This window comes from Oncorhynchus clarkii, chromosome 10 (assembly GCF_045791955.1).
Source record: "Oncorhynchus clarkii lewisi isolate Uvic-CL-2024 chromosome 10, UVic_Ocla_1.0, whole genome shotgun sequence".
Lineage (NCBI taxonomy): Eukaryota > Metazoa > Chordata > Actinopteri > Salmoniformes > Salmonidae > Oncorhynchus > Oncorhynchus clarkii.
The window spans coordinates 33,878,300-33,902,797 of NC_092156.1; the positions used below are offsets into that span (position 1 = coordinate 33,878,300).

The following is a 24,498-nucleotide window of genomic DNA, read 5'->3' on the forward strand; positions in this document are numbered from 1 at the left end:
TGTATTTTTAGGCAAAATATCACAGATGAGACAAACATTTTCTCCTGCCCCTTTAAGGGTGGGAGGTGACTGTGCCTGTGAGATTGAGTCTGACTGACTATTAAAAGCGTTGTCTTCTCTTATCTAGCAGTTGAAAAACAACCAAGCTTGTGAACAATGTAAATAGCCAAGAAACACAAGGACAAAGTCTCACTTCAGTATACATTTGTTTCAAGTGTATTAAACCAACTTTTATGCCTGTGCACCGTGCTTCTAAAAATTAATCTTTCTCAGCTCATGTGCGCACAGCCCCCAGTGTTACAGCGCGAGGTGGCATAGGCTATATAGGATTCATAGTTATTTGACTTTGTGCGATTAATTTACATGCTATGAAACAAAATGGCGGAAATACTTTGAAAACAGCTACTGAAGCATTTATTTCACTATAAATGTGATCACACTTGACTATTTCCATTCACAAATGTGAGTGAAATGCTTGCACTTTTGAACCCTGACCACCTGCCAACGTGGCTGGTGAAACAGACATCTTACCCGCCAATGCCACGCATTTGTTAGGTGGCAGATGTTCATTTTAGGCCCAGGATGCAAGCCTACCAAACAAGCTAAATGCCTTCTATGCTCTCTTTGAGGCAAGGAACACTAAACCATGCACGAGAGCTCCAGTAGTTCCGGATGACTGTGATCTCGCTCCCCGTAGCCGATAAACAGGATAACATTCACAAGGCCTCTGGGCCAGACAGGAGGCATACATGGAGCATGCTCTGACTAGCTGGTGGGTGTCGTCTCTGTCATTTTCAACCTCTCCCTGACCAAGTGTGTACTACCTACATGTTTCAAGCAGACCACCATAGTCCTTGTGCCCAAGAACGCCAAGGTATCCTGTCTAAATGAATTTCACCCCATAGCACTCGCATCTGTTGCCATGAAATGCTTTGAAAGGCTGTTCATGGTTCATTATTCAACACATCATCCCAGACACCCTGGACAAGGGTTGGGTGGTATCCAGATTTTCATATCGTCATACTGTTCTTCGCTCATCCCGAGATTTATGGTATTACCAGCTTAGTACACAAGGGGGTGCTAAAAAACACAAACGCCTGTTTGGGTGTCTATTACTGGAATGCAAACAAAATTAGCCCAAGTGTTACGTTCCCCAGTTTGTGTTGTAGTTTGTGTATTTGCATGTGTTTATTTCAGGAAATGGCTTCCTGAAATCCCTCAAGCAGCTGATTAGTCGACTCCATGGCTAATTGGGGAGCTGACCCCGCCCCCTCGTCAAGATGCAGCTGTCTCCAATTACCTATTCCTTCTGAAGCTATATAAAAGCCAGTGTTCTGTTCAGGAGAGAGATCATTGCTGGGAGGTCATTGCTGGAAGGTCATTGCAGAGAGATTGAATGTGAGGGAGGTCATTGCTGAGAGAGGAAGCTGATGGCTGTGGATAATTTACTATGTTAGTTGTTGGTAGCAGTTGGTATGTTCTGTGAGTTTGTTGCTCAGATAGAGCTTATTGATGTCCTTTGTTTCTTAGTTTGTTTGAGAAATTATTTGGTGCTAAATTAGGTAAGTATTGGTTAGGCAGGTAAGATAGGAGAGGAGGCTTTGAGATTTACTTTCTTTGCTTTGGTTCCGTCCAGCCCCTTTTCCCCATATTACCGTGTAAAGGAATAAAGTCCTTGTAAACGGTACCACATTCTGCCTGTTGTCATCGTTACTCACGCTTACAGTCCATACCTCTTTCACTTCACGGAGAGTTGAGTTGTAGCAGGGTGTTGCGTTCCCTCTTCATAGAGGCGTGCGTAACACCAAGTAATAGTGAATTTCCTTGGAGGCTGCTAGATAAATATGCTAATGAGCGCAACTGGCTGTATTTCCTCTTGGTATGGCAACTGCTTGGCATCCGACTGCAAGGCGCTGCAAAGTGTTGTGTGTATGGCCCAGTACGTCAGTGGGGCCGAGCTCCCTGCCATCCAGGACCTCTATACCAGGCGGTGCCAGAGGAAGGCCCTAAAAATTGTCAGACTCGAGCCACCCAAGTCATAGACTGTTCTTTCTTCTACCACACAGCAAGTGGTACCGATGCATAAAATCTGGAACCAACAGGACCCTGAACAGCTTCTAGCCCCAAGCCATAAAACACCTAAATAGTTAGTCTGGGTAGATAGTTGGTTATCTGTATTGACCCTCTTTGCACTCTTTTGACTCCCATATGCTGCTGCTACTGTTTATTATCCATCCTGTTGCCTAGTCACTTTACCCCTCCCAATATGTACATATCTACCTCAATTACCTCGTACCCCTGCACATCGACTCGGTACTGGTACCCCGTGTATATAGCCAAGTTATTGTTACTCCTGTATTTATTCCTCATTATAGTTTTTTTCTATATTTCCCTCTCTGCATTGTTGGGAAGGGCCCTTAAGTAAGCATTTCACTTAGTTTTCATCTGTTGTTTACGAAGCATGTGACAATGCAATTTGATTTGGTTAATGGATAAAGGGTAAGCGACTTCAATGACTCATTTCTCTAAACGGGGGAGAAAACATCCCCAGATTCACAAGCAATACATTACATATGGTGAAGAAGCCATACTCTAAGCCACAGCTCCATACTACTTTTCAGACATAGATAACTGATACTGGTTGTGGGGTGTGTTGACGGTTATATGAATCCTATAAATAAAAAGGGCCAATTTGGGTGCATTCAATGAGCTTAATTTCTCAAAGATCAAATTATATTTAAACAACATTATGTTCTAGGACTGCTAGTCTTATCTGTTTTTAACTACAGAAACGATTTCAGCACAATCTGAGGTGGTGGGTGTCAATCCTCTTGTATTTTTAGGTGGAATGACCCATGTGATGACTGAGGCAAGCACACATCTCTCTCATCACACACGGTTCAGGCTGTCTTTAATTGTATCCCACTAACCTTTCCTGATAGTAACTGTCTCTCACAGCTAAGGTCTCGGGACACATCAATAGCGTTTGCCTGCCGAGAGTACCTCTGAACAGAGTGCAGGCAGTAATTTTCCAGTGCGACGTGTGCTATAAATAGTCTGCCATGTCCACTACAGGGACACTGACTGCTAGCTATGCAGTTTATCCAGGGATGCCGTGTGGTTGTCTGTTTGCACATTTATCAATATGCATTTCGGTGTCTTCATGAGTGTGTGCTTACACACCCTATGCATTTGTTTGTGTGCCTACCCATACTGCTTGTTTGTACACTTGGGGGAGGTGCATTCTGAAGGTATTGCAGTACCTCCCCTGTCTCTCTTTCTTCCTTTCTCTCTTTCTCCTCCCCGCTCTCTCTTTTCCTCTTTCTCCTCTGCCCTCTGGTGTATAGAGAGTCCTCCAGCAGTACCTGCTGTTGAATCTGTTGTCTTGTTTTTAGACTCTGTTATAGTCTTCAGACTCTGTATCTCCGGCTTCTCATCCCACATCCCATTGAGGGAGGTAATAGAGGCTGGCCTTGGACAGGGGGAGCACGTGGATACGATGCGGGGGATGAGGGGAGGAAAAGAAACCTGGAGAATAAAAGAGGAACATTTTAAGTCAATCTGCCAAGGCCAGCTGCTCTCCACTCAGCTACCTGCCAGAGCCAATGAAACCAGCTCCCAGCACCGCTGTTTACACGGCCAATCTCATTACACACACTCTGTCTGGTTGAAAGGGATGAAAAGGGGGGAGGGTCATTCCATGCCATTTCAGCAAGCCATGAAACCCGTCATCTCAGATTGTTCTGAAATCATTTCTGTAGTTCGAAGCAGATAAGATGAGCATTCCTGCAACATTATTTTGTTGAACTATAATTTGATATCTGAGAAATTAAGCAAATTAATTGCACCCAAATTTGCCATTTTAATTTATAGGATTCATATAATATTCTATAAATATTGTACCTAACATCTGATTTGTAACAATGAGAAGACATAAGGAATTATCAAAAGCCACCCATGGACCCCCACAACCTCAACATCCAGTATATAGTATCAGTTCTCTGTCTGAGAAGTAGTATGAAGCTGTGGCTCGGAATATTGCTTCTTCATCCTATGTCATGTATTCTCAGTGAATTTGGGGGTGATTTCCCCCAATGTTAAATGGATAGTTCACACAAATTACGAAATTACATTGGTTTCCTTATCCTATAAGCAGCTTATGGACAAGGTATGACAGCAATGGTATCTATGTTAGCATTTCTGTGGTTCATTTCCAAATCTTCTATAAGTAACATCATTGAATGACTCAATCAATTATTAGATTCTTCAGGATGATTTGGACATAAAGCATGAAAGCGCTAATGTAAGTACAGTTGATTTGGATTTGTGCCACAAATGCAAAAAAAGTTAGCAGTGGACAACAAAACCAACACATGGATTTCTGTCATACCTTGTCCATAGACAGCTTACAGGGTAAGGAAACCAGTATGTCATATTGTAATTTTGGTGAACTATTACCCCTTTAACATTGATGTGGGGGGGGGGGGGCTTTTAAAAAATAAATCCCCCGGAACAGGACCATCTAGTGTTCAGAAATCTGGTAATATCAAGATGTAGGATGGGACATAAACGTAACAACTTCAATGACTAATTTCTCTGAACTGGGGAAAAACAACACCAAATTCACTGGGAATACATTACATACGATAAAGAAACAGTACTCCGAGCCGCAGCGCCAAACTACTTGTCAGACATGGAGAACTGAAACTACACTGAACAAAAATATAAATGCAACATGAAACTATTTCAAAGATGTTACTGAGTTAGACCCTAATCTACAGATTTCACATGACTGGGAATACACATATACATCTGTTGGTCACAGATACCTTTAAAAAAAAAAGGAGTGACGTGGATCAGAAAAGCAGTCAGTATCTGCTGTGACCACCATTTGCCTCATGTAGTGCGACACATCTCCTTTGCATAGAGTTTATAAGGTTGTTGGTTGTGGACTGTTGTCCCGCTCCTCTTCAACGGCTGTGCAATGTTGCTGGACATTGGCGGGAACAAGAACACGCTGTCATAGACGTTGATCTAGAGCATCGCAAACATGCTCAATGAGTGAAATGTCTGGTGAGTATGTAGGCCATGGAAGAACCGGGACATTTTCAGCATCCAGGATTTGTGTACAGATCCTTGCAACATGGGGCTGTGCATTATCATGCTGAAAGATGAGGTGATGGTGGTGGATGAATGGCACAACAATGGGCCTCAGGATCTCGTCATGGTATCTCTGCATTCAAATTGCCATTGTTAAAATGCAATTGTGTTCGTTGTCCGTAGCTTATGCATGCCTATACCATAAGCCCACCGCCAACATAACGTTGACATCAGCCAACCGCTCGCCCACACGGCCCCATACACGCCATCTGCCATCTGCCAGGTACAGTTAAAACCGGGATTCATCCGTGAAGAGCACACTTCTCCAGCGTGCCAGTGGCCATCGAAGGTGATCATTTGTCCACTGAATTCGGTTATGTGGCCAAACTGCAGTCGGGTCAACACGCGGTGAGGATGACAAGCACACAGATTAGCTACACTGAGACAGTTTCTGACAGTTTGTGCAGAAATTCTCCGATTGTGCAAACCCACAGTTTCATCAGCGCTCCTGGTGGCTGGTCTCAGACGATCCCGCAGGTGAAGAAGCCAGATGTGGAGGTCCTGGGCAGGCGTGGTTACACGTGGTCTGCAGTTGTGGGCCGGTTGGAAGTACTGCCAAATTCTCTAAAACGACATTGGAGGAGGCTTATGATAGAGATATTAACATCCAATTCTCTGGCAACAGTTCTGGTGGACATTGCTGCAGTCAGCATGCCAATTGCATGCTCCATCAAAACACGAGACATCTGTGGCATTGTGTGACAGAACTGCACATTTTAGAGGGACCTTTTATTGTCCCCAGCACAAGGTGCTCCTGTGCAATTATCATGCTGTTTAATCAGCTACTTGATATGCACCTGTCCGGTGGATGGATTATCTTGGCAAAGGAGAAATGCACACTAATAGAGGTGTAAACACATTTGTGCACAAAGTTTGAGAGAAATACGTTTTTTTTTTGCGTATGGAACATTTCTGGGATCTTATATTTCAGCTCATGAAACATGGGGCACTACATGTTGTGGTTATATTTTTGTTTAGTATATATACTCGTTGGGGTGTGATTGGCATTTCTTTGGATTCCTCATGCCTAACTCATTGTTAGAAAAAAGTTTGGTCCAAATCGGATGTTTAGGTACTATATTTATTGAATATTATATTTATCCTATACATTTATATGGCCAATTTGGGTGCAATCAATTAGCTTAATTTCTCAGAGATCAAATTATATTTGAATAAAACAATGTTTCAGGAATGCTAATCTTATCTGTTGGTGAGTGTCGAAATCCTCTTGTGCTTTTTGAAGTGGAACGACCCAAGAGAGAGACATGAAGAAAGGGCCAGATGATGGTGAGTTTTGTCTGGAGTCCCAACAGTCTGTCCTTTAGGGGAAAGACAGATGCGGGAAAAAGAGGGAGAAAGAAAAACATGAGAGGAGGGGCTCGGGAGATTGCTGCTCTTGGCTGTGAAACACCTCCCCACTCACAGACAGGCTCTGTCTCCCCGCCCACTCCATTCTTGTGTGTGTGTGCTGCAGATGTTTTTGTGTGGCGGCTGCTCTGGCTTTTCTGTCACCGCGCAGAGCTGAGAGGAGGAGGAGGAGAGAGCAGCGCAGCAGAGAGAGAGAGCGAGAGTGCGTCCGTGTGCTTGTGTGTGCTATGCAGGGATTGCTCTGTCTGGCTGCTGGTGATTTGGTAGGAGCTTTTGGTGTGTTTATGTAGACATCCACCATTCTGCTGTTGGTTGTGTGTTTAGGTCAGTAAGCCATCGAGGAGGAGCTCTCATAAGGTAGATTGCATGCTGTTTGCATTTGACTGCTGCAGGAGACCGCCAGGAAAGGAGGGAGCGGGAAGGGGGAGATCGGGAACAAGTGAAAGAGAGAGCTGTTACCCTCAATGTGCATTGGTCTGTTTATCTTCTCTACTGCTTGCTAGTGTTTAGCTGTGTGGCTGATGCGGCATGTGTCTGAGTCAGGCTGAAGCCATACTGTAAGTGAGGTCACAGCGCTGTAGTGGAGGAGACAATGCTGGTAATGAATGTTCTCTCTGCGTAGGGGACGGACGGTGAGGTCAGCTGGGCTGCTGTGTTCTGAGCATCAGACTCTGAATTCCTCTACAGTGGAGGAGCTCCTGGTGGCTTTGTTTCGGTTGCCTGGCGGGACAGAAACAACGGTCTGATTCAGTGTGGTCTGTGTCAGCCAGAGGCACAATGCATGTGTGAGCTGAGCTTGGCAGGTGGCAGGATTAGTGCTAGATGTAGTGTGACTGTGGACTGGACACAGACCATTCATTCACACATACTCTCACATACAGGAGAGTTAGGGACTTATCACTCGTTCGATTTCAGTCATTACATGCAGCATTAGAGCAGTGAGTCTGTTAGGCAGGCAGGCAGCTCTCCTTACACCTCAGGCTGCCATTCCATTACAGCAGTGTGCTTTTCGGGACTGAGACTCCGATTTGCTTTTTGTAGCCAGCTGTGGAGCCCCTTGATTCTCATACCTGGCTTATGGTTGAGAGGAAAGGTATTATATCCTTGGTTTGCAGAGCGATATAGCCCCTAAGCTATTTGAGATAGTGAATTCAGCAGGACTTTGGAAGACAGGCATTGAGATTGAGATTGGATCCGCTTGTAAAGCAAGAGCACGGCCATTGATAGGTCTTGTGAGGGGTATAGCAAAGACTCAGTAGTGTGTGAAATTGGTTGAGGGATAGTGTGTGTTGGACAGTGTGTCAGATAGTGTGTGTGTGTGTCCATTCTCTCACGCGTAATGCTGTGCCCAGCGTCCTGCCTGCCTCTCCTAAGGGACCTGGCTCAGTGGCGCTGCCTGCTAGGGTGGCACCGCCAACACGGGGTCAGTGCAGGGGTCACTGCAGGGGCTGGGCCGGGGTCAGAGGTTGGGGTTGGGGGAATGAATCGGCCCGTCTGCCTCACCAAACCGCAACATGGGAGCAAGGTGAGTACCTTAATTTACTCAGCAATCTTTCAGACAGTTTAAACCTAGTCTTTTTACACCACACATTAGAAAGACTAGATACTGCAATAATAGTAATAATAAATCATTGATGAAGTTGGTGAAGTTTTGTGTGATTCTTGTCATAAGGGGCCTCGTATGGAGCGATTTGAGTGCCAACATTGTATTTGAATTCCATAATTTTGAATTTGTATTAACTTTTTAGTATTTGTTTTATTTGTAACGCACAAATGTAATCATTTTATTGAGTGAATATTGCATTTAGTTTTAAAATCGAATATTTAAGTTAGATATATTCTGTTTCAAAATGGTATATATTGCATTCATTGTCTATCAAGTTTACAAACAATAATTTCAAGTTCATCAACGTTTCATATATTCAACTTCTCAGATGCATTCGGATTCAGTTTTTAAATTCGGTTCTCTAAATTCAGATTCAAAACCACAGACAACATCCTGGTACTTTCATAGCCAGGGAATGTAGAGGAGAACCAATATAATGAAATACTTACTGTGGTAAACAGAAGCTTCTTGTGAAATGTTGAATTTATTTTCTAGCATTTGAACCATTTTGGCTATAAACTATGATGATCCCATTCCTGAAAGCTAAGAGTCTCTGAAATATCTGTTCCCTCTATGATGATCGCATGCCGCATTGGAAGGGAGTAACACAAAATAAAAACAATTTGGCCCACATAAGAATACTGTTGAATATTCCTGACAGTTTAGCCCTTCTAAGGATAGCCTTTCCTCTGCCAATGTAATCCTGCTCTTGTGACCTACTGGGTTCGAACTGGGTCTCCTGCCTGTCACAAGACTGTGTTAGCCCACTTAGCCCATAGCTTCTGGAACTAATCCCTAACACAATTCTACAGCAAGGTTACTCATCAAAAGAGCTTGGTTCATCAAACCACTTCAGTTACATTTTACCCCCTTTGACCTCATACTCAGATATCACGGGACCAATATAACTGACTGGGTTCGAAATCAGGCTTACTGCACAACAACAGCACTTTATTTTGCAAACAGAAGCAGAATGATCTGTAGACCCCATTTAATGAGAGGGCAACAGAGGTGGTTTGGGGATCCATGCATGTGATGAACAACCTTGCCTGAGACCTAAAAACGTGTTAGACTGATTGGGTTCTAACCCAGGTCTCCTGTGCTTCAGACAATTCAAGTTTTCAGGTCTCCGACAAGTTACTTATCACAAAAGCATGGTCACCAAAGCTGCTGCTACATGGTCACGTGTGTCTTCGAGGCAGAAGTCCTGCGGTTGAGTCTCAATATGCGATGAATCAGGGGAAAGCAGTACTTGCTAAGCAGACAGTGTGATGTCCTTTACAATGGTACCCCTGGACTCAGATGTACAGTTGCGCTGGTTCAAACCACAGGGTTTTCTGTAGAGCGAGTTTAGGTGGTGAATGTAGCATATGGGAATCTGTGAAACTCATTAATCAGCCTGAAGTGTTGTCCCTTGCACAATAGTAAAAGGCCTTTTTCAATAGCACGGTGGGTTATAACTATGGTTGGGTGGTATCTAGATTTCAATATTGTCATACTGTCCTCTCATACCGGGCTATACGGTATTACCAGCTTAGTACACAAGGGGGAGCCCAAAAACACAAAGAAAAGTCTAGAATTCTATTGCCCAGAATGCTGACAAAGTGAGCACAAGTAATGTCGAATTTCAATGGAGGCTGCTAGCTAAATATGATAACGAGCGCAAACAAAAATAAAAAAATTGCTGAGACAGGCAATCCAGCTCATAAAGTTACACATATATAGTTAGGAGCTACCGAATGTCATTTTTGGTGAGTTTAGACATTTACAAGCAAACGTGAATGAGAGACCTTGAGAGACCTGTATCTGTGTGAAGTCTGGAGTTGCCTAGGGCCTTGACTTCTGAAACACGGCAGAAAGCTAACACAAATGATGCCCCATTTGAGTCTCAGTATGAGCTGAATCACATGCACATTGGACCCACTCCAATTTGCCTACCAACCGATCTGCCATTTCCATCGCTATTCACACGGCCGTAACACATCTGGACAAGAGGAATACCTATGTGAGAATGCTGTTCATTGGCTACAGTTTAGTATTCAACACTATTGTTCCCTCCAAGCTCGACACCAAGCTCAGAGCCCCGGGTCTGGACACTATCCTATGCAACTGGGTCCTGGACTTCCTGATGGGCAGGCCACAGGCTGTGAGGACTGGCAACAACACCACCTCCACACGGACTCGAGCGGGTGGTGAAGACTGCCCAGTACATTACTGGGACCTTATTTTATTCTTTATTTATTTTTTACCTTTATTTAACTAGTTAAGAACAAATTCTTATTTTCAATGAGGGCCTAGGAACAGCCTGTTCAGGGGCAGAACGACAGATTTGTACTTTGTCAGCTGGGGGGTTTGAACTTGCAACCTTCCGGTTACTAGCCCAACGCTCTAACCACTAGGCTACCCTGGGACCTTGCTCCCACCCATCCAGGACATTACTCAAAAATGTGCCTGATGAAGGCCCGCAGCATCATGAAGGACAACACACACCCCAGCCACGAGCTGTTCACTCCCTTACCATCGGAGCATGTGGTCTGATACCAACAAGCTCAGAGACAGTTTCTGTCTACAAGCCGTCAGACTGCTGAACACTTGAACTGGACTGACAACCTGCACCTGAGTCTCCACACCTTAGCACACATCCACTCACTCACACCCACACAGATATACACTGGGTATACAAAACATTAAGAAGAACTGCTCTTTCCATGACATAGACTTACCAGATGAAAGCTATGAACCCTTATTGATGTCACTTATTGAAGTGGATTTAACCAGTGTGTGTAGATGAAGGGGAGGAGACAGGTTAAAGAAGGATTTTTAAGCCTTGAGACAATTGAGACATGTATTGTGTATGTGTGCCATTCAGAGGGTAAATGGGCAAGACAAAAGATTGAAGTGCCTTTGAACGGGGTATGGTAGTAGGTGTCAGGCACAGTTGTTTGTGGCCAGAACTGCAATGCTGCTGGGTTGTTTGCGCTCATCAGTTTCCCGTGTGTATCAAGAATGTTTCACCACCCAAAGGACATCCAGCCAACTTGACACAACTGTGGGATGCATTGTAGTTAACATGGGCCATCATCCCTGTGGAACACTTCAACACCTTGAGTCCATGCCCTGATGAATTGAGGTTGTTCTGAGCCATTTACTTTGTTCTTATTTGTTGTTGCATTGTTGAGAAGGAACCTACAAGTAAGCATTTCATTGGACGGTGTATACCATGTGTATCCTGTACATACAACTTAAACATGAATCAGGGGAAGCGGTACTGATTAGGCAAGCAGCGTGTCGTCCTTTACATGAACTTCCTGAACTTATCCCTATAGGCTGTAGGTAAGTGGACTAACACAGCTTTGTGACATTCTGGTTCGAACCCAGTCAGTCACGAGCAAGATGAAATGGGGAGTGAAAAGGGTGTTCTCAGAAGAGGTATGACAGGGCTATTCAACTATATTCTTATGGAGGCCAAAGGGTTCTCCTCTCATGGCATCAAGAAAATGTTGCTATATCACTCATTTTGAGAAATGCTATTGCAGCCAGGGAAAGAGTGTGCGAGAGGGAAAACAATTGCATGAGAACAAGAGGGAATGGATCGTTACTGGTGTTCTAGCCGAGACATTTGATGCCTCTAACTCAATTACTAGACTCTCACTGCAGGCCAATCTCATCCCAAACTTTTAGCCAGATTGCTATTGATCCTAGTGTGGGCAGAGGAATGGAGAGGTGTAGAGGCTGTGTACTGGGGCTGGGTTTGGGGGGGAGGGAATGATTGAGAGGATGCAGAGGGCCCTCTGTGACCCATTCCCTGGCCGAGAGGGTAACGTAATACCCGTGGCCTGGCAGCTGGATGGTTTTTCGGGACACATGAGCCTCTGGGTACTCTGTTCAGCCTGAGGTCACTGCCTGTTCCTGGAACTAGAGGAAGAGAAGAGGAGAGGACCACATCTGCTCTTTTTCTCACTCACTTTTTATTCCTCACCCGCTTCTCGCTTTTCCTCTGCTGTTCATTACGGTTTTTATTTTTGCCCTTCCTGTTTTACTCCCTGTCTCCCACTGCATCCTCTTACTGTCTCTCACCTCTCTGTTTTACTCCCTGTCTCCCACTGCATCCTCTTACTGTCTCTCACTTCTCTGTTTTACTCCCTGTCTCCCACTGCATCCTCTTACTGTCTCTCACCTCTCTGTTTTACTCCCTGTCTCCCACTGCATCCTCTTACTGTCTCTCACCTCTCTGTTTTACTCCCTGTCTCCCACTGCATCCTCTTACTGTCTCTCACCTCTCTGTTTTACTCCCTGTCTCCCACTGCATCCTCTTACTGTCTCTCACCTCTCTGTTTTACTCCCTGTCTCCCACTGCATCCTCTTACTGTCTCTCACTTCTCTGTTTTACTCCCTGTCTCCCACTGCATCCTCTTACTGTCTCTCACTTCTCTGTTTTACTCCCTGTCTCCCACTGCATCCTCTTACTGTCTCTCACTTCTCTGTTTTACTCCCTGTCTCCCACTGCATCCTCTTACTGTCTCTCACCTCTCTGTTTTACTCCCTGTCTCCCACTGCATCCTCTTACTGTCTCTCACCTCTCTGTTTTACTCCCTGTCTCCCACTGCATCCTCTTACTGTCTCTCACTTCTCTGTTTTACTCCCTGTCTCCCACTGCATCCTCTTACTGTCTCTCACCTCTCTGTTTTACTCCCTGTCTCCCACTGCATCCTCTTACTGTCTCTCACCTCTCTGTTTTACTCCCTGTCTCCCACTGCATCCTCTTACTGTCTCTCACCTCTCTGTTTTACTCCCTGTCTCCCACTGCATCCTCTTACTGTCTCTCACCTCTCTCTTTTTCCATCCTCCTCACACTTCTCTCTCTGCCACATCTCTCCTTTTTTTGCTTACTCAATCCATCTTTTCTCATCTCCCTTTTGTCCATTATTTTCCCTCCCTCTCCTGGTACATTCGAGAGAGAGATGGAGAGAGAGAGAGACTATCAGGGTTTGTGTCCTGAGTGTGGAGTCGGTTAAGTCCCCTCAGCACTAACTTTACCATCACTCCTCCTCAGGGCTCTGTCTCCACACAAACAAATCGCCTTCATTGCAGTAACCATATAACCGTCCCACACCCCTCTCATTTTCTCCATTCTGGTATGGCAACATCAATATAAAAGAAGTAGCCTAGTTGTGTTTTAATTTGTAAAGCACAATGACTAAAATGGCACTGAAGCACACTACTCCAAGGCTGTTATCCCAGACTCTGTCTAAATGATTGACCTGTAAAGTCTCATCAGGTTAGAGACCCATTAACAGAGGTAGCCTGTAGTCTCAGGACCAGGTGGTCTCAGCCAAATTTTATAACCAATGGTGGTTACAAAATGATTGCATCTGAGCTTCTAGAGTGTGCGGCTCTCCTTTTTCATTTTTTAAGAGCAGCCATTTAGCAGGCTGATGAGTCTGCAGTCTCATGGCCTTTTCTGCTGCTACACAACAAAAGGCCTGATGGAACAAATCCTGGAGGGAGGGCAAGACAGTCTCTCTACCTCAGAAGGAGAGCTTCCAAAGTGCCTCAGCCAGTCGATACCAACCCAGCCAGGGGGCCCTTTTTGGCTTAGAGTAGAATAGTCAGTTAGCCAGTGTGAGTGTAGCCTCTCTCTCTTCAGGCACAGCAGTGAGGAAATTGTCCTGGCAAACGGTGTCTGAGAAGCTGTTAAATAATTTACTGTAGCGAACTACTTTTAACTGTGAGAACAGGCCTGAATGTTCCACTCCTGCACTGCCAGTGAGGTAGTTTGTGTACTTTGCATTGGTCCTCTCTCTGGAGGAGGTAGCGGTGGGAGAGAAGCTGGGTCTCTCAGCTGAAAGGAGGTGGTTGGTTGTTTGGCAGGGTTTGACTGCTTCTGCAGGAGGTTGTCAGAAAATAGATTATCTAGGTGGAGTTCATGCAAGGCCCTCAAAATTAATGGTCACACATCTGGGTACTTTATTTGATCATTTACCCAAATGTGAGATGGTTACATGTGTTACTTTCCTTTACTTGTCCAGTTAAATAAAAACCACTGACCAGCTTGTTTTTGTCAGTAAAATATCATGCCAAAAGCTGTAAAAAACAAACACCATCAGTAACGAAGCTGACAGAATTTCAGAGCAGGGTGAAACGGTTTAGAGCATATGTGTTGATTGGAGGTGAAACAACACAACTCCTCCCCAGAAGCTCCCCTCACTGGCCAAGCTCAATGCAGATGATGTGCAACTTAAATGTGGAAGTTGTTCAATAATTCAGCAGCCAGCAGCTGGGCTGGTCTGTGTGTCTCTCCACAACCCAGCCCCATCTCTCTAGACCTAGCCTCAGCCGTATCAGCCCCATCTCTCTAGACCTAGCCTCAGCCGTATCAGCCCCATCTCTCTAGATCTAGCCTCAGCCGTATCACCCCAGCCCCATCTCTCTAGACCTAGCCTCAGCCGTATCAGCCCCATCTCTCTAGACCTAGCCTCAGCCGTATCACCCCAGACCCATCTCTCTAGACCTAGCCTCAGCCGTATCACCCCAGCCCCATCTCTCTAGACCTAGCCTCAGCCGTATCAGCCCCATCTCTCTAGACCTAGCCTCAGCCATATCACCCCAGCCCCATCTCTCTAGACCTAGCTTCAGCCGTATCACCCCAGCCCCATCTCTCTAGACCTAGCCTCAGCCGTATCACCCCAGCCCCATCTCTCTAGACCTAGCCTCAGCCGTATCAGCCCCATCTCTCTAGACCTAGCCTCAGCCGTATCAGCCCAATCTCTCTAGACCTAGCCTCAGCCGTATCACCCCAGCCCCATCTCTCTAGACCTAGCCTCAGCCGTATCACCCCAGCCCCATCTCTCTAGACCTAGCCTCAGCCGTATCACCCCAGCCCCATCTCTCTAGACCTAGCCTCAGCCGTATCACCCCAGCCCCATCTCTCTAGACCTAGCCTCAGCCGTATCAGCCCCATCTCTCTAGACCTAGCCTCAGCCGTATCACCCCAGCCCCATCTCTCTAGACCTAGCCTCAGCCGTATCAGCCCCATCTCTCTAGACCTAGCCTCAGCCGTATCACCCCAGCCCCATCTCTCTAGACCTAGCCTCAGCCGTATCAGCCCCATCTCTCTAGACCTAGCCTCAGTCGTATCAGCCCCATCTCTCTAGACCTAGCCTCAACCGTATCACCCCAGCCCCATCTCTCTAGACCTAGCCTCAGTCGTATCAGCCCCATCTCTCTAGACCTAGCCTCAGCCGTATCACCCCAGCCCCATCTCTCTAGACCTAGCCTCAGCCGTATCACCCCAGCCCCATCTCTCTAGACCTAGCCTCAGCCGTATCAGCCCCATCTCTCTAGACCTAGCCTCAGCCGTATCACCCCAGCCCCATCTCTCTAGACCTAGCCTCAGCCGTATCACCCCAGCCCCATCTCTCTCGTGACCTAGCCTCAGCCGTATCACCCCAGCCCCATCTCTCTAGACCTAGCCTCAGTCGTATCACCCCAGCCCCATCTCTCTAGACCTAGCCTCAGCCGTATCACCCCAGCCCCATCTCTCTAGACCTAGCCTCAGCCATATCAGCCCCATCTCTCTAGACCTAGCCTCAGCCGTATCACCCCAGCCCCATCTCTCTCGTGACCTAGCCTCAGCCGTATCACCCCAGCCCCATCTCTCTAGACCTAGCCTCAGCCGTATCACCCCAGCCCCGTCTCTCTAGACCTAGCCTCAGCCGTATCAGCCCCATCTCTCTAGACCTAGCCTCAGCCGTATCACCCCAGCCCCATCTCTCTAGACCTAGCCTCAGCTGTATCACCCCAGCCCCATCTCTCTAGACCTAGCCTCAGCCGTATCACCCCAGCCCCATCTCTCTAGACCTAGCCTCAGCCGTATCAGCCCCATCTCTCTAGACTTAGCCTCAGCCGTATCACCTCAGCCCCATCTCTCTAGACCTAGCTTCAGCCGTATCACCCCAGCCCCATCTCTCTAGACCTAGCCTCACCCCAGCCCCATCCCAAGCCAGCCAGTACCAGAAAGAGAATGCTTTACTTAAGATTTTAACAGGCCTGCAGAGCCCAGGCCCAGGCTAGATTAAACATTTGAATTAAAATAAGAGCGAATGAGCGAGGGGAGGAAGAAAAGAGCATTTCCCGCCACTGGGCAAGTTTGCAAGCTTTTGTGAGTGTCAGAGGATTAGCCAACAACCCAGTTGGTTTTTCACTCCCTGGTTTAGAGAGCTAAATAGATTGTTTTGTAAATGTGTGTATACTCTGCATGTCTGCGTCATTGAGATAGTGTAGAGAAGTGTGGTTGACATGCACTGTGCTGGTGTTATTACTCCCTTGAGTCTCCGTAGCAGTGATTGAAACCCCTGAGGCTCTGTAGCAGTGATTGAAACCCCTGAGGCTCTGTAGCAGTGATTTAAACCCCTGAGGCTCTGTAGCACACCATAGAGAGAGGCTGGGCTATTCATTTGTACACACACAGGGAGGGGGGGGGGGGTAGATAGAGGTGGGACACAGTGTACAATCACTGTTATTGTGTTGATGGGCGAAGATTTGAACAATGGGTTTGATCCAAATGGAACGGTGACATGCTGCATTCCGTGAGGTGTGATCTGAGTGGTTTCGTGTATGTTGTTCATTTTTGGTGGCGCTGAGGAGATTTGTGTAAATGTTGATGGATTTCAAGGGATTTCAATTCAATTAGCCTAAATTACATTAATTGATGACATGGGGCACACTACCAAAGGTCCTTATTTACCCCCCCCCCCCCCCCCCCCCCCACACACACACACACACACACACACACACACACACACGGAGTAGAGGAGGGGGGTGAGCTTTATCACCAAAGACCTGCCGACTGGATTACGGCACAAAATCCTGTCAATCAGTCATTAATAAAGGTGGATAAGAGGATCAGCTTCCCTGAGGGACTCTGCCAAGGAAACTGACTGACCTCTACACATCTGACCTCACAGACAAATATTTGGGCTGATAGATGGAGAGACATGGGATACAGAGGAATTTGCGTGACTGGATGCATTTGAAAACCCAAATGAAGTGACACTAAACTTACAGTTTTTGTTGTTATTAATTGGGACACTGATTACACAGGGGAATCAGTATTTGATTCTAACCCACATTTTTTAGCAGTTGTGTGTCTCTCTCCCCTGAGGGTTCTCTGACCCAGCTGCTCTTTTCATAGTGCATGGTTAAAGTCAGTCATGCCGTTATTCAGCCAATCGGTCCAGTGGGTCCTAACATAGCCATTGATTTGTGGGAAGCCTCCAACCTGCCACACAGATTAATATTTAATATTCTAAATATTGAAACTTACCCCCTGGGGCAGTTTTACTGGAGCAGAAACACAAGCACCTCTCACCGTGTCACCCCACCTCCTCCTCCTCCCTCGCTTCCCATCTTTGCACCCTCCCATCCTTTCAACCCCAGGGCTTCAGATGAAAGTGAGCTAGAGGACACAGCACATAAGCCCTGTTGGAATGCATAGAAAAATGTGTCCTTTGTTCTTACCTTGCTTTGAGTAATGACTGATCTAACGGAACTGAGTGGGTGATGGATCGATTGCCACATTTGCTTCAATTTCTTCCATGTTGCTTCAATGAGGTCAGATCAGTGATCAACATGAGGATCTCAGGAAAGTAGAATGTGAAGGAAGGAAGGTGTGTTCAAATAGATGTCTTATTTGATGGACAATTCAAATTGTCCATCATAGACCGTATGGTCCTATCTGTTTCTGGCTAGGTCCCATATTGACCATAGAAGGTTGTGTTGTTATCCCAGGTTGTCTGTCTCCTGTTTTGGAAGGGATCTGGGTGTCCTTCAGGTTGTGACTTCAGCGTCCTTCAGGTTGTGACTTCAGCGTCCTTCAGGTTGTGACTTCAGCTCTAGTTCCTCACAACCCCTCTCCCTGCAGCCTTATCCAGGCCAATCAGCCAAATCCTTGCTGATGACACCACGGTTGTAGGCCTTATAACCAATAACGACAAGTCCGCCTATACGGAAGAGGTAAGTGAACTGGCATTGTGGTGCCAGGACAACAATCTCTCCCTCAACATCAGCAAAACAAAGGAGTTTATTGTTGACTTCAGGAAGCAGAGGAGGGAATACTCTGATCCACATCAACGGGACTGCAGTAGAGCGAGTCAGCATTTTTAAGTTCCTCGGCATCCACATCACAGATGACTTGAGATGGATCAACAATACCACCACTCTTGTCAAGGGGGCACAACAGCGCCTCTACTTCATAAGGCGCCTGAAGAAATTCGGCATGCCACACAGGGTTCTCTCCAAATACTACCACTGCACCATCAAGAGCATCCTGACGAGTTGCAATACATCACTGGAGCTGTGTTCCCACCCATCCAGGGCATCTACTTGAAACGGTGCCTGAGGCATCATGAAGGACCCCCACACACTCCAGCCACAAGCTGTTTTTTTATGTATTTAAAAAAACATTGACCCTTAATTTAAGCAGGCAAGTCCGTTAACAAATTCTTATTTTGCAATGACGACCTACCCCTAACCACATTGGGCCAATTGTGCGCCGCCCTATGGGACTCCCGATCACGGATCACGGCCGGTTGTGCTCCAGCCTGGGATCAAACCAGGGTCTGTAGTGACACCTCTAGAACTGAGATGCAGTGCCTTAGACTGCTGCGCCACACTTTCTCTCTCTCACACACACCACAACTGCTGCTACCAGACATTTTATTCCCCCTTCCCTGAAATGTGTAAATATTGGTCTATAAATTCTGTCTTCCTGTATACTACTGATGCTGAAATGTTCAATCTATTCTATTGAGCCATTTACTTTATGTTCGTATTCTTCTCTTTTCTTATTTCTTATTGTTGTTGCATTGTCCAGTAGGAGCCTACAGGTAAGCATTTCATTGGACAGAGTATGCTATACCACGTGTATCCTGTACATATGACAAATACAACTTTAAACCGCCCCCCTTCATGCACTTTTCATTAGATAATCCACTTATTGCTCCAACCCTTCAATACCGCCCCAGCACTCCCAGCACGGACCAGCTACTTACATATCCTCCCATATTGTAGTCTGTCGTCTCCTGCTACACTCAATCTTTACTGGTATGTCTCCGTCTTACAGGCAAGATTGTCTGTTGATGGTTCAATATGTACATCTTTTTCAAAACGGCCTTGCTAACAACGTCATTTATCTCAATCTCCCCTTCGACAAGCAGTTTAATTGCCTGGTATTGCTTTGTTTTCATACAAAATAACCATCCAATCTTCTAAGATTCTTCCTCCCTAACATCTCCATGGATGTGTTGGGAAGCTGTTGTAATGCCAGAGGGTTTACATCTAGTAAGGTGCTTAGCTAGTACTCTTATCTACTTCTCTTCATACCCTTCATGTGCCCTGCCACTCTCACCCCCTCCCTCCACTATTTCTTTGTTCCCTCTCTCTTGCACTCTTTCCCTGCCTCACTCTCTCTATCCTCCCACACATTCTTCAATCTCTCAATTGGTCCCTCTTTCTTTACTTCCTCTTTTGCCTTCTCTGTTTTTCCTACCACCTGTGTCTGCAATATCTTTCTTTCCTTCATTCCCTCTCTCTTTCCCATCTCTCCTTTTATAACCACCTCCTCTCTCTCCTTACCCATTGTCTCTTCCCCCGCATTGTTCCTCCTCTCCCATTCTGTCTCCCATCTCTTGGGTCATTCAACCCCACTCCACTTTGAGTAGGTTCTCAATATACATAGGAAAACTAAATTGTAAGCAATTCTCTCTCTCTCTTTCTCTCTATCTCAGTATGCGTCAGCCGGATGCCTGCTGTCCCTCCACCACAGTGAGAAGCCTGATCACGAGGAGGTGTGTGAGTTCCGTCCCTACACCTGCCCGTGCCCTGGGGCTTCCTGCAAGTGGCAGGGCTCCCTGGAGGCCGTCATGCCCCACCTGATGCACGCCCACAAGTCCATCACCACCCTGCAGGGAGAGGACATCGTCTTCCTGGCCACAGACATCAACCTGCCGGGGGCCGTGGACTGGGTCATGATGCAGTCCTGCTTCGGCCACCACTTCATGCTGGTCCTGGAGAAGCAAGAGAAGTACGAGGGCCACCAGCAGTTCTTTGCTGTGGTGCTGCTCATCGGAACGAGGAAGCAGGCCGAGAACTTCGCCTACCGCCTGGAGCTCAACGGGAACCGGCGGCGCCTCACCTGGGAGGCCACGCCCCGCTCCATCCACGACGGCGTGGCGGCCGCCATCATGAACAGCGACTGTCTGGTGTTTGACACGTCCATTGCTCACCTGTTCGCCGACAACGGCAACCTGGGGATCAACGTTACCATCTCCATGTGCTGAGCGGCTCAGATGTGGAAACACAGACCCACAGGCTTCTCTCGTTCTCAGACTTACACATGTGGTGGGCAGAAACCGGTGCACAGTGACTGACTGCTGTGCTGTACCTGCCTCCTTTGTGATGCAGTAGACTGTGTGTGAGAGGATAGGTGGGATATGGAGAGGATGTGTGTGTTTTGCTGCTTGAGGCTCTTTGGCTCCCCATAATGCTTGAATGGAGACTGGGCTGTAGAGTAGTTTCAGGGTTAGGGTGTTTGCCTGTCCTCTCATAATGCTTGAATGGAGACTGGGCTGTAGAGTAGTTTCAGGGTGTTTGCCTGTCCTCTCATTGTGTGTGCTGGAGACAGTGTACAGTAACCTACATGCGGTGGGCTTTTGATGACTGATGCTCTACCCGCCCCCAGGACCCCTCCTCAACCGCTCCCACCCCACTCACCCCTACCTCCTCTTCTGCCAACCAGTGCCAGGCAAGAAGGACACTGCCAGTGTAAGAAAGGGCGGTCAGTCAATTGGCTGCCACACAGCGGTATTCAGAGAACCTCCACTTCATCCGTGAATAGCCCCTGCAGATGCCGCTTCCTAATCCTCACAGCAAATTAAGTTTCAGTAAGTTGGTCAGTGGACCAATCAGGCCTCAGACGCATATGGGCAGAGTCGGGACCTGAGAGTGCCCAATGTGCTGCCTCGGTCTGGGTTAGTGTGAGCTAAGCCGGGGTTGTTCATGCCCTCCTAAAGGACTGCACTGACTACTAACCAACTCCTTACTTTTCAGAACCGCAAAACTCAACCGTTTTCATAATTAGGCTGTCAATTATAAGCCCAACCCTGGTGTGTATAATAATATTGGTGATCGGTCCTGATCTGATTGGAAGTTAAAGACTGCATGTATGTCCACCATGTAGAATAAAGACACTGATCAGGTGTTTTGGTTGTAGGCTCTCATCATAATGCATCATAAAGGTTGCATAATGCCATCGTAAGAATGGTATCAAACCGGTCATAAGCACTTTTTGGTGAAACCCCAGGGCCTAGTTATTCACATGGATTTTGTATTACAATACAACCAACAAAGGCACATTACTTCTCCAAAGTCACACGCTCTGTTGCATAAAACTCGTATAGATTTGAAGGTTAGTCCCTTTCTTTGGTAAGGTCAGTTGTCATACAATTGCATGAATGAAAAACAGGTGTCATGTCATATTTAAAATGGCATTATGTTTGTTTTGACACAGAAATCATATTTGTAGTGTGCGAGCCAGTACCACTACAGGAGACGGTACCACTACTGTTATGATTGTGTGTTTTTGTTTCTCTGCAGCCACTCCTCACCAACAGAGATGAGCAGCATGGCAGAGGCACGCGTTTTCTTATTTGTTCCTCTGTATGTCTCGTGAAACCGTTTGTTCTGCAGAACCTGGTTTTTCTTCGGTTCTTCTACGCTCTGATTGACATACTGTAATATGGGGGTAGTTTTGACTCTTCCTCTCTGGTCAGTCAACCCACCACAGCCTTACTTTTGTACGTAACCTAACTAGCACTCCCAAGTTGGGAAGGCATCTGTGAGGATGACGAAGTTAGACTCACTCAGACCCACCCTCAGTGTCTTCAGCGGACTCTCGGTTTTTGTGGACTTTGGGGCAAAGTCCCATGGCATTGTGGGTAGAAATGGGAATTCCATAGTACTCCAGCCATGTACCTCGCCTTCACCCGGCGTCATAGTAACCAAGCAACCAAAAACCCACCTTTTCATAAAGTACCTCTGATGACATTGATCACAGACATGTCTGTAACCCAACAGAGTCCCCTCCTGCTCCCAGAGACACTGCAGTATACCCCAAATCACCCTCTGCTGATCACCTCTGCCCCGTCTTATAAGTATTTGTAATATGTAAATGTTGGATGACCATATATTTTCTAAAAGCTGATAGGAGGAGATTCTGTGTTCGGTTGTGTTGATCTGAGATGTGTTTGTGTCCACAGTTACTCAAACTGTTGTACATAGGTTTTGAGGTTATTTTCAGAGCTGTTGTAACTACCTGCTATCCTATTTTATTCTAGTGGTCAGTGTCCCTGCCTTACCCACTGAGTGGACAGACATTTCTGCCAACACACTCTCCTTTGGGCAGGACAGCTCTGCTATGGCTGATCTGTAATATCTACAAAAAATGCAAACTGTGACGCTCACCTTTTTGTAACATGGGCTTGAAGCCTTTAATGCTGCATCAGTTATCATGAGCCAGAGAGAACTGCGTGGATTTCATTAATTAATTGTTAATGGGGCAATGTGAGATCAAATCAATGAAAACTAAGCGTCAGTGTCCACAAAATTAGATTTCATGGTGCATTTGTTTCCACTGAAAACATCTTTAGGTGTTTTGGGGCGCCAGGTAGCCTAGTGGTTAGAGCGTTGGGCGCTCGAATCCCCGAGCGGACGAGGTAAAAAAATAAATAATCTGTCTTTCTGCCCATGATCAAGGCAGTTAACACACTGTTCCCCGGTAGGCCGTCATTGTAAATAAGAATTTGTTCTTAACTGACTTGCCTAGTTAAATAAAGGTTAAATTAAAAAAAATTCTGGGCCCCTGTCCATCCACGAAAACAAAAATGGTCCCGTGGCTGAATGTAGTTGATGATCCCTGACCTTGGCTGTCATTATGTAGGCCATAAAAAACATGTGTAACTATAACTCTTCATCTGCTTAAGTGTTGTCCACTTGCACAATGTTTTGTTCCGTATGACGTGTCAGAACATTGAACAGAAACACATTCCCATCCAGCTGTAAATCACCTAGAATCATTCTACAAACCAGAAAAGTACACACATTCTTTATGTACCTCGGGAAATACAACCCATGTCTTGTACATTCATAGTACACATGACGTCATAGACATCTTTTGTACAGCCAGACCCAATACTTATTTTCTCCCAAGTTTAGCCGAATCCTATCCTGGGATGTTTCTATAACAGCTGTATGGGTGCAATTTCTTCACTTAATTTCAATTGGGTCCCTAACAAGTCTTTCTTTGGGACACACACGTTTTCCTCTCTTCTCCATCCCAGCCTGGACTCTGTTAATCTGGGGCCCGGGTGAAGGCAGCGGTTGACCTCTGACCAGTCTGATAAGTGAAGCTCAGACCCAGAAGTCGTTGAAAAAACGTTGAATTCATCACCTAGGTAACTAACATAGTATAGAATTGACGATCTATCCATGCAGCCAGACAACTGGGCGACCAAAATCCCAGTTATTCGAGTGTGGCTTGTCTGCCTGGCCCCCCACTGGAAGAGGATAAGGGTTCACTTCTCGTCCTCTAATATCTCTATACCCCAGTTGGGTTTTTTCATTGGAGCCCCGGTGTGATGAGATTAATAGAACTGATGACATTTACGGTGTTTCACATGCCAACTATCGACAGGTTCCTTCACACACTTAACCTCTTGGTGGAATTAAAACATTTCCTCAATGGCAGGATGTGCTTTACCTCTTTTTCCCTTTTATGTTTTGACAAAATGTTCATTTATTCTTGATATATATATATATATATGTATTTCTGTATCTATGCTTTGTTCTGTCTTAGATGATTAACTATGTTGTGTTTTAAACATCATTCAGCGATACAGATGAATTGCAGTTAAAATCCTGTTGAGCAGGTATGAGCTAGTGATCATGTAAATACGATCCTTCTTTGGTCTGAATTATTCCTTTTTTCCCCCAAAGTATCATGTTTGCCTTTGGTTCTTCACTGAATTACAAATTGTGTCATGTTCTGGACAGTCTCTTTTCACCCAAAATCACCTATTTTTGGAGCCAAGAGGAAGTTCCTATCTTGCGTTACCCATCTATGTGTCTCTGTATCACTTGAAATCCAATTTAAAAATAAAATGTTATTTATAAGGCATCTTGTTGGAAACAAAATCTCTTTGTAAAAACAAAACAAAAAAACACTTCATTTTATTTACAACAGTAAATCATTGTCTGATTAAGCATTGTAAAGCCGTTTGAGGGTAAAATTTCATTTGAAATCCAGTTCC

The 24,498-nt window shown here is 45.9% G+C and overlaps 1 protein-coding gene across 1 annotated transcript in view; it reads left to right on the forward strand.

Moving 5' to 3' along the window:
* The window catches only part of LOC139418314 (E3 ubiquitin-protein ligase Siah2-like), a 46,615-nt gene extending 22,250 nt beyond the window's left edge, over positions 1-24,365 (forward strand). Inside the window, exon 2 of the mRNA XM_071167678.1 lies at positions 19,921-24,365. Within this exon, the coding sequence (XP_071023779.1) occupies positions 19,921-20,472 (552 nt within the window). The 3' untranslated portion in view covers positions 20,473-24,365. The remainder of the gene's footprint in view (positions 1-19,920) is intronic.
* The last annotated feature ends 133 nt before the right edge of the window (positions 24,366-24,498 follow it).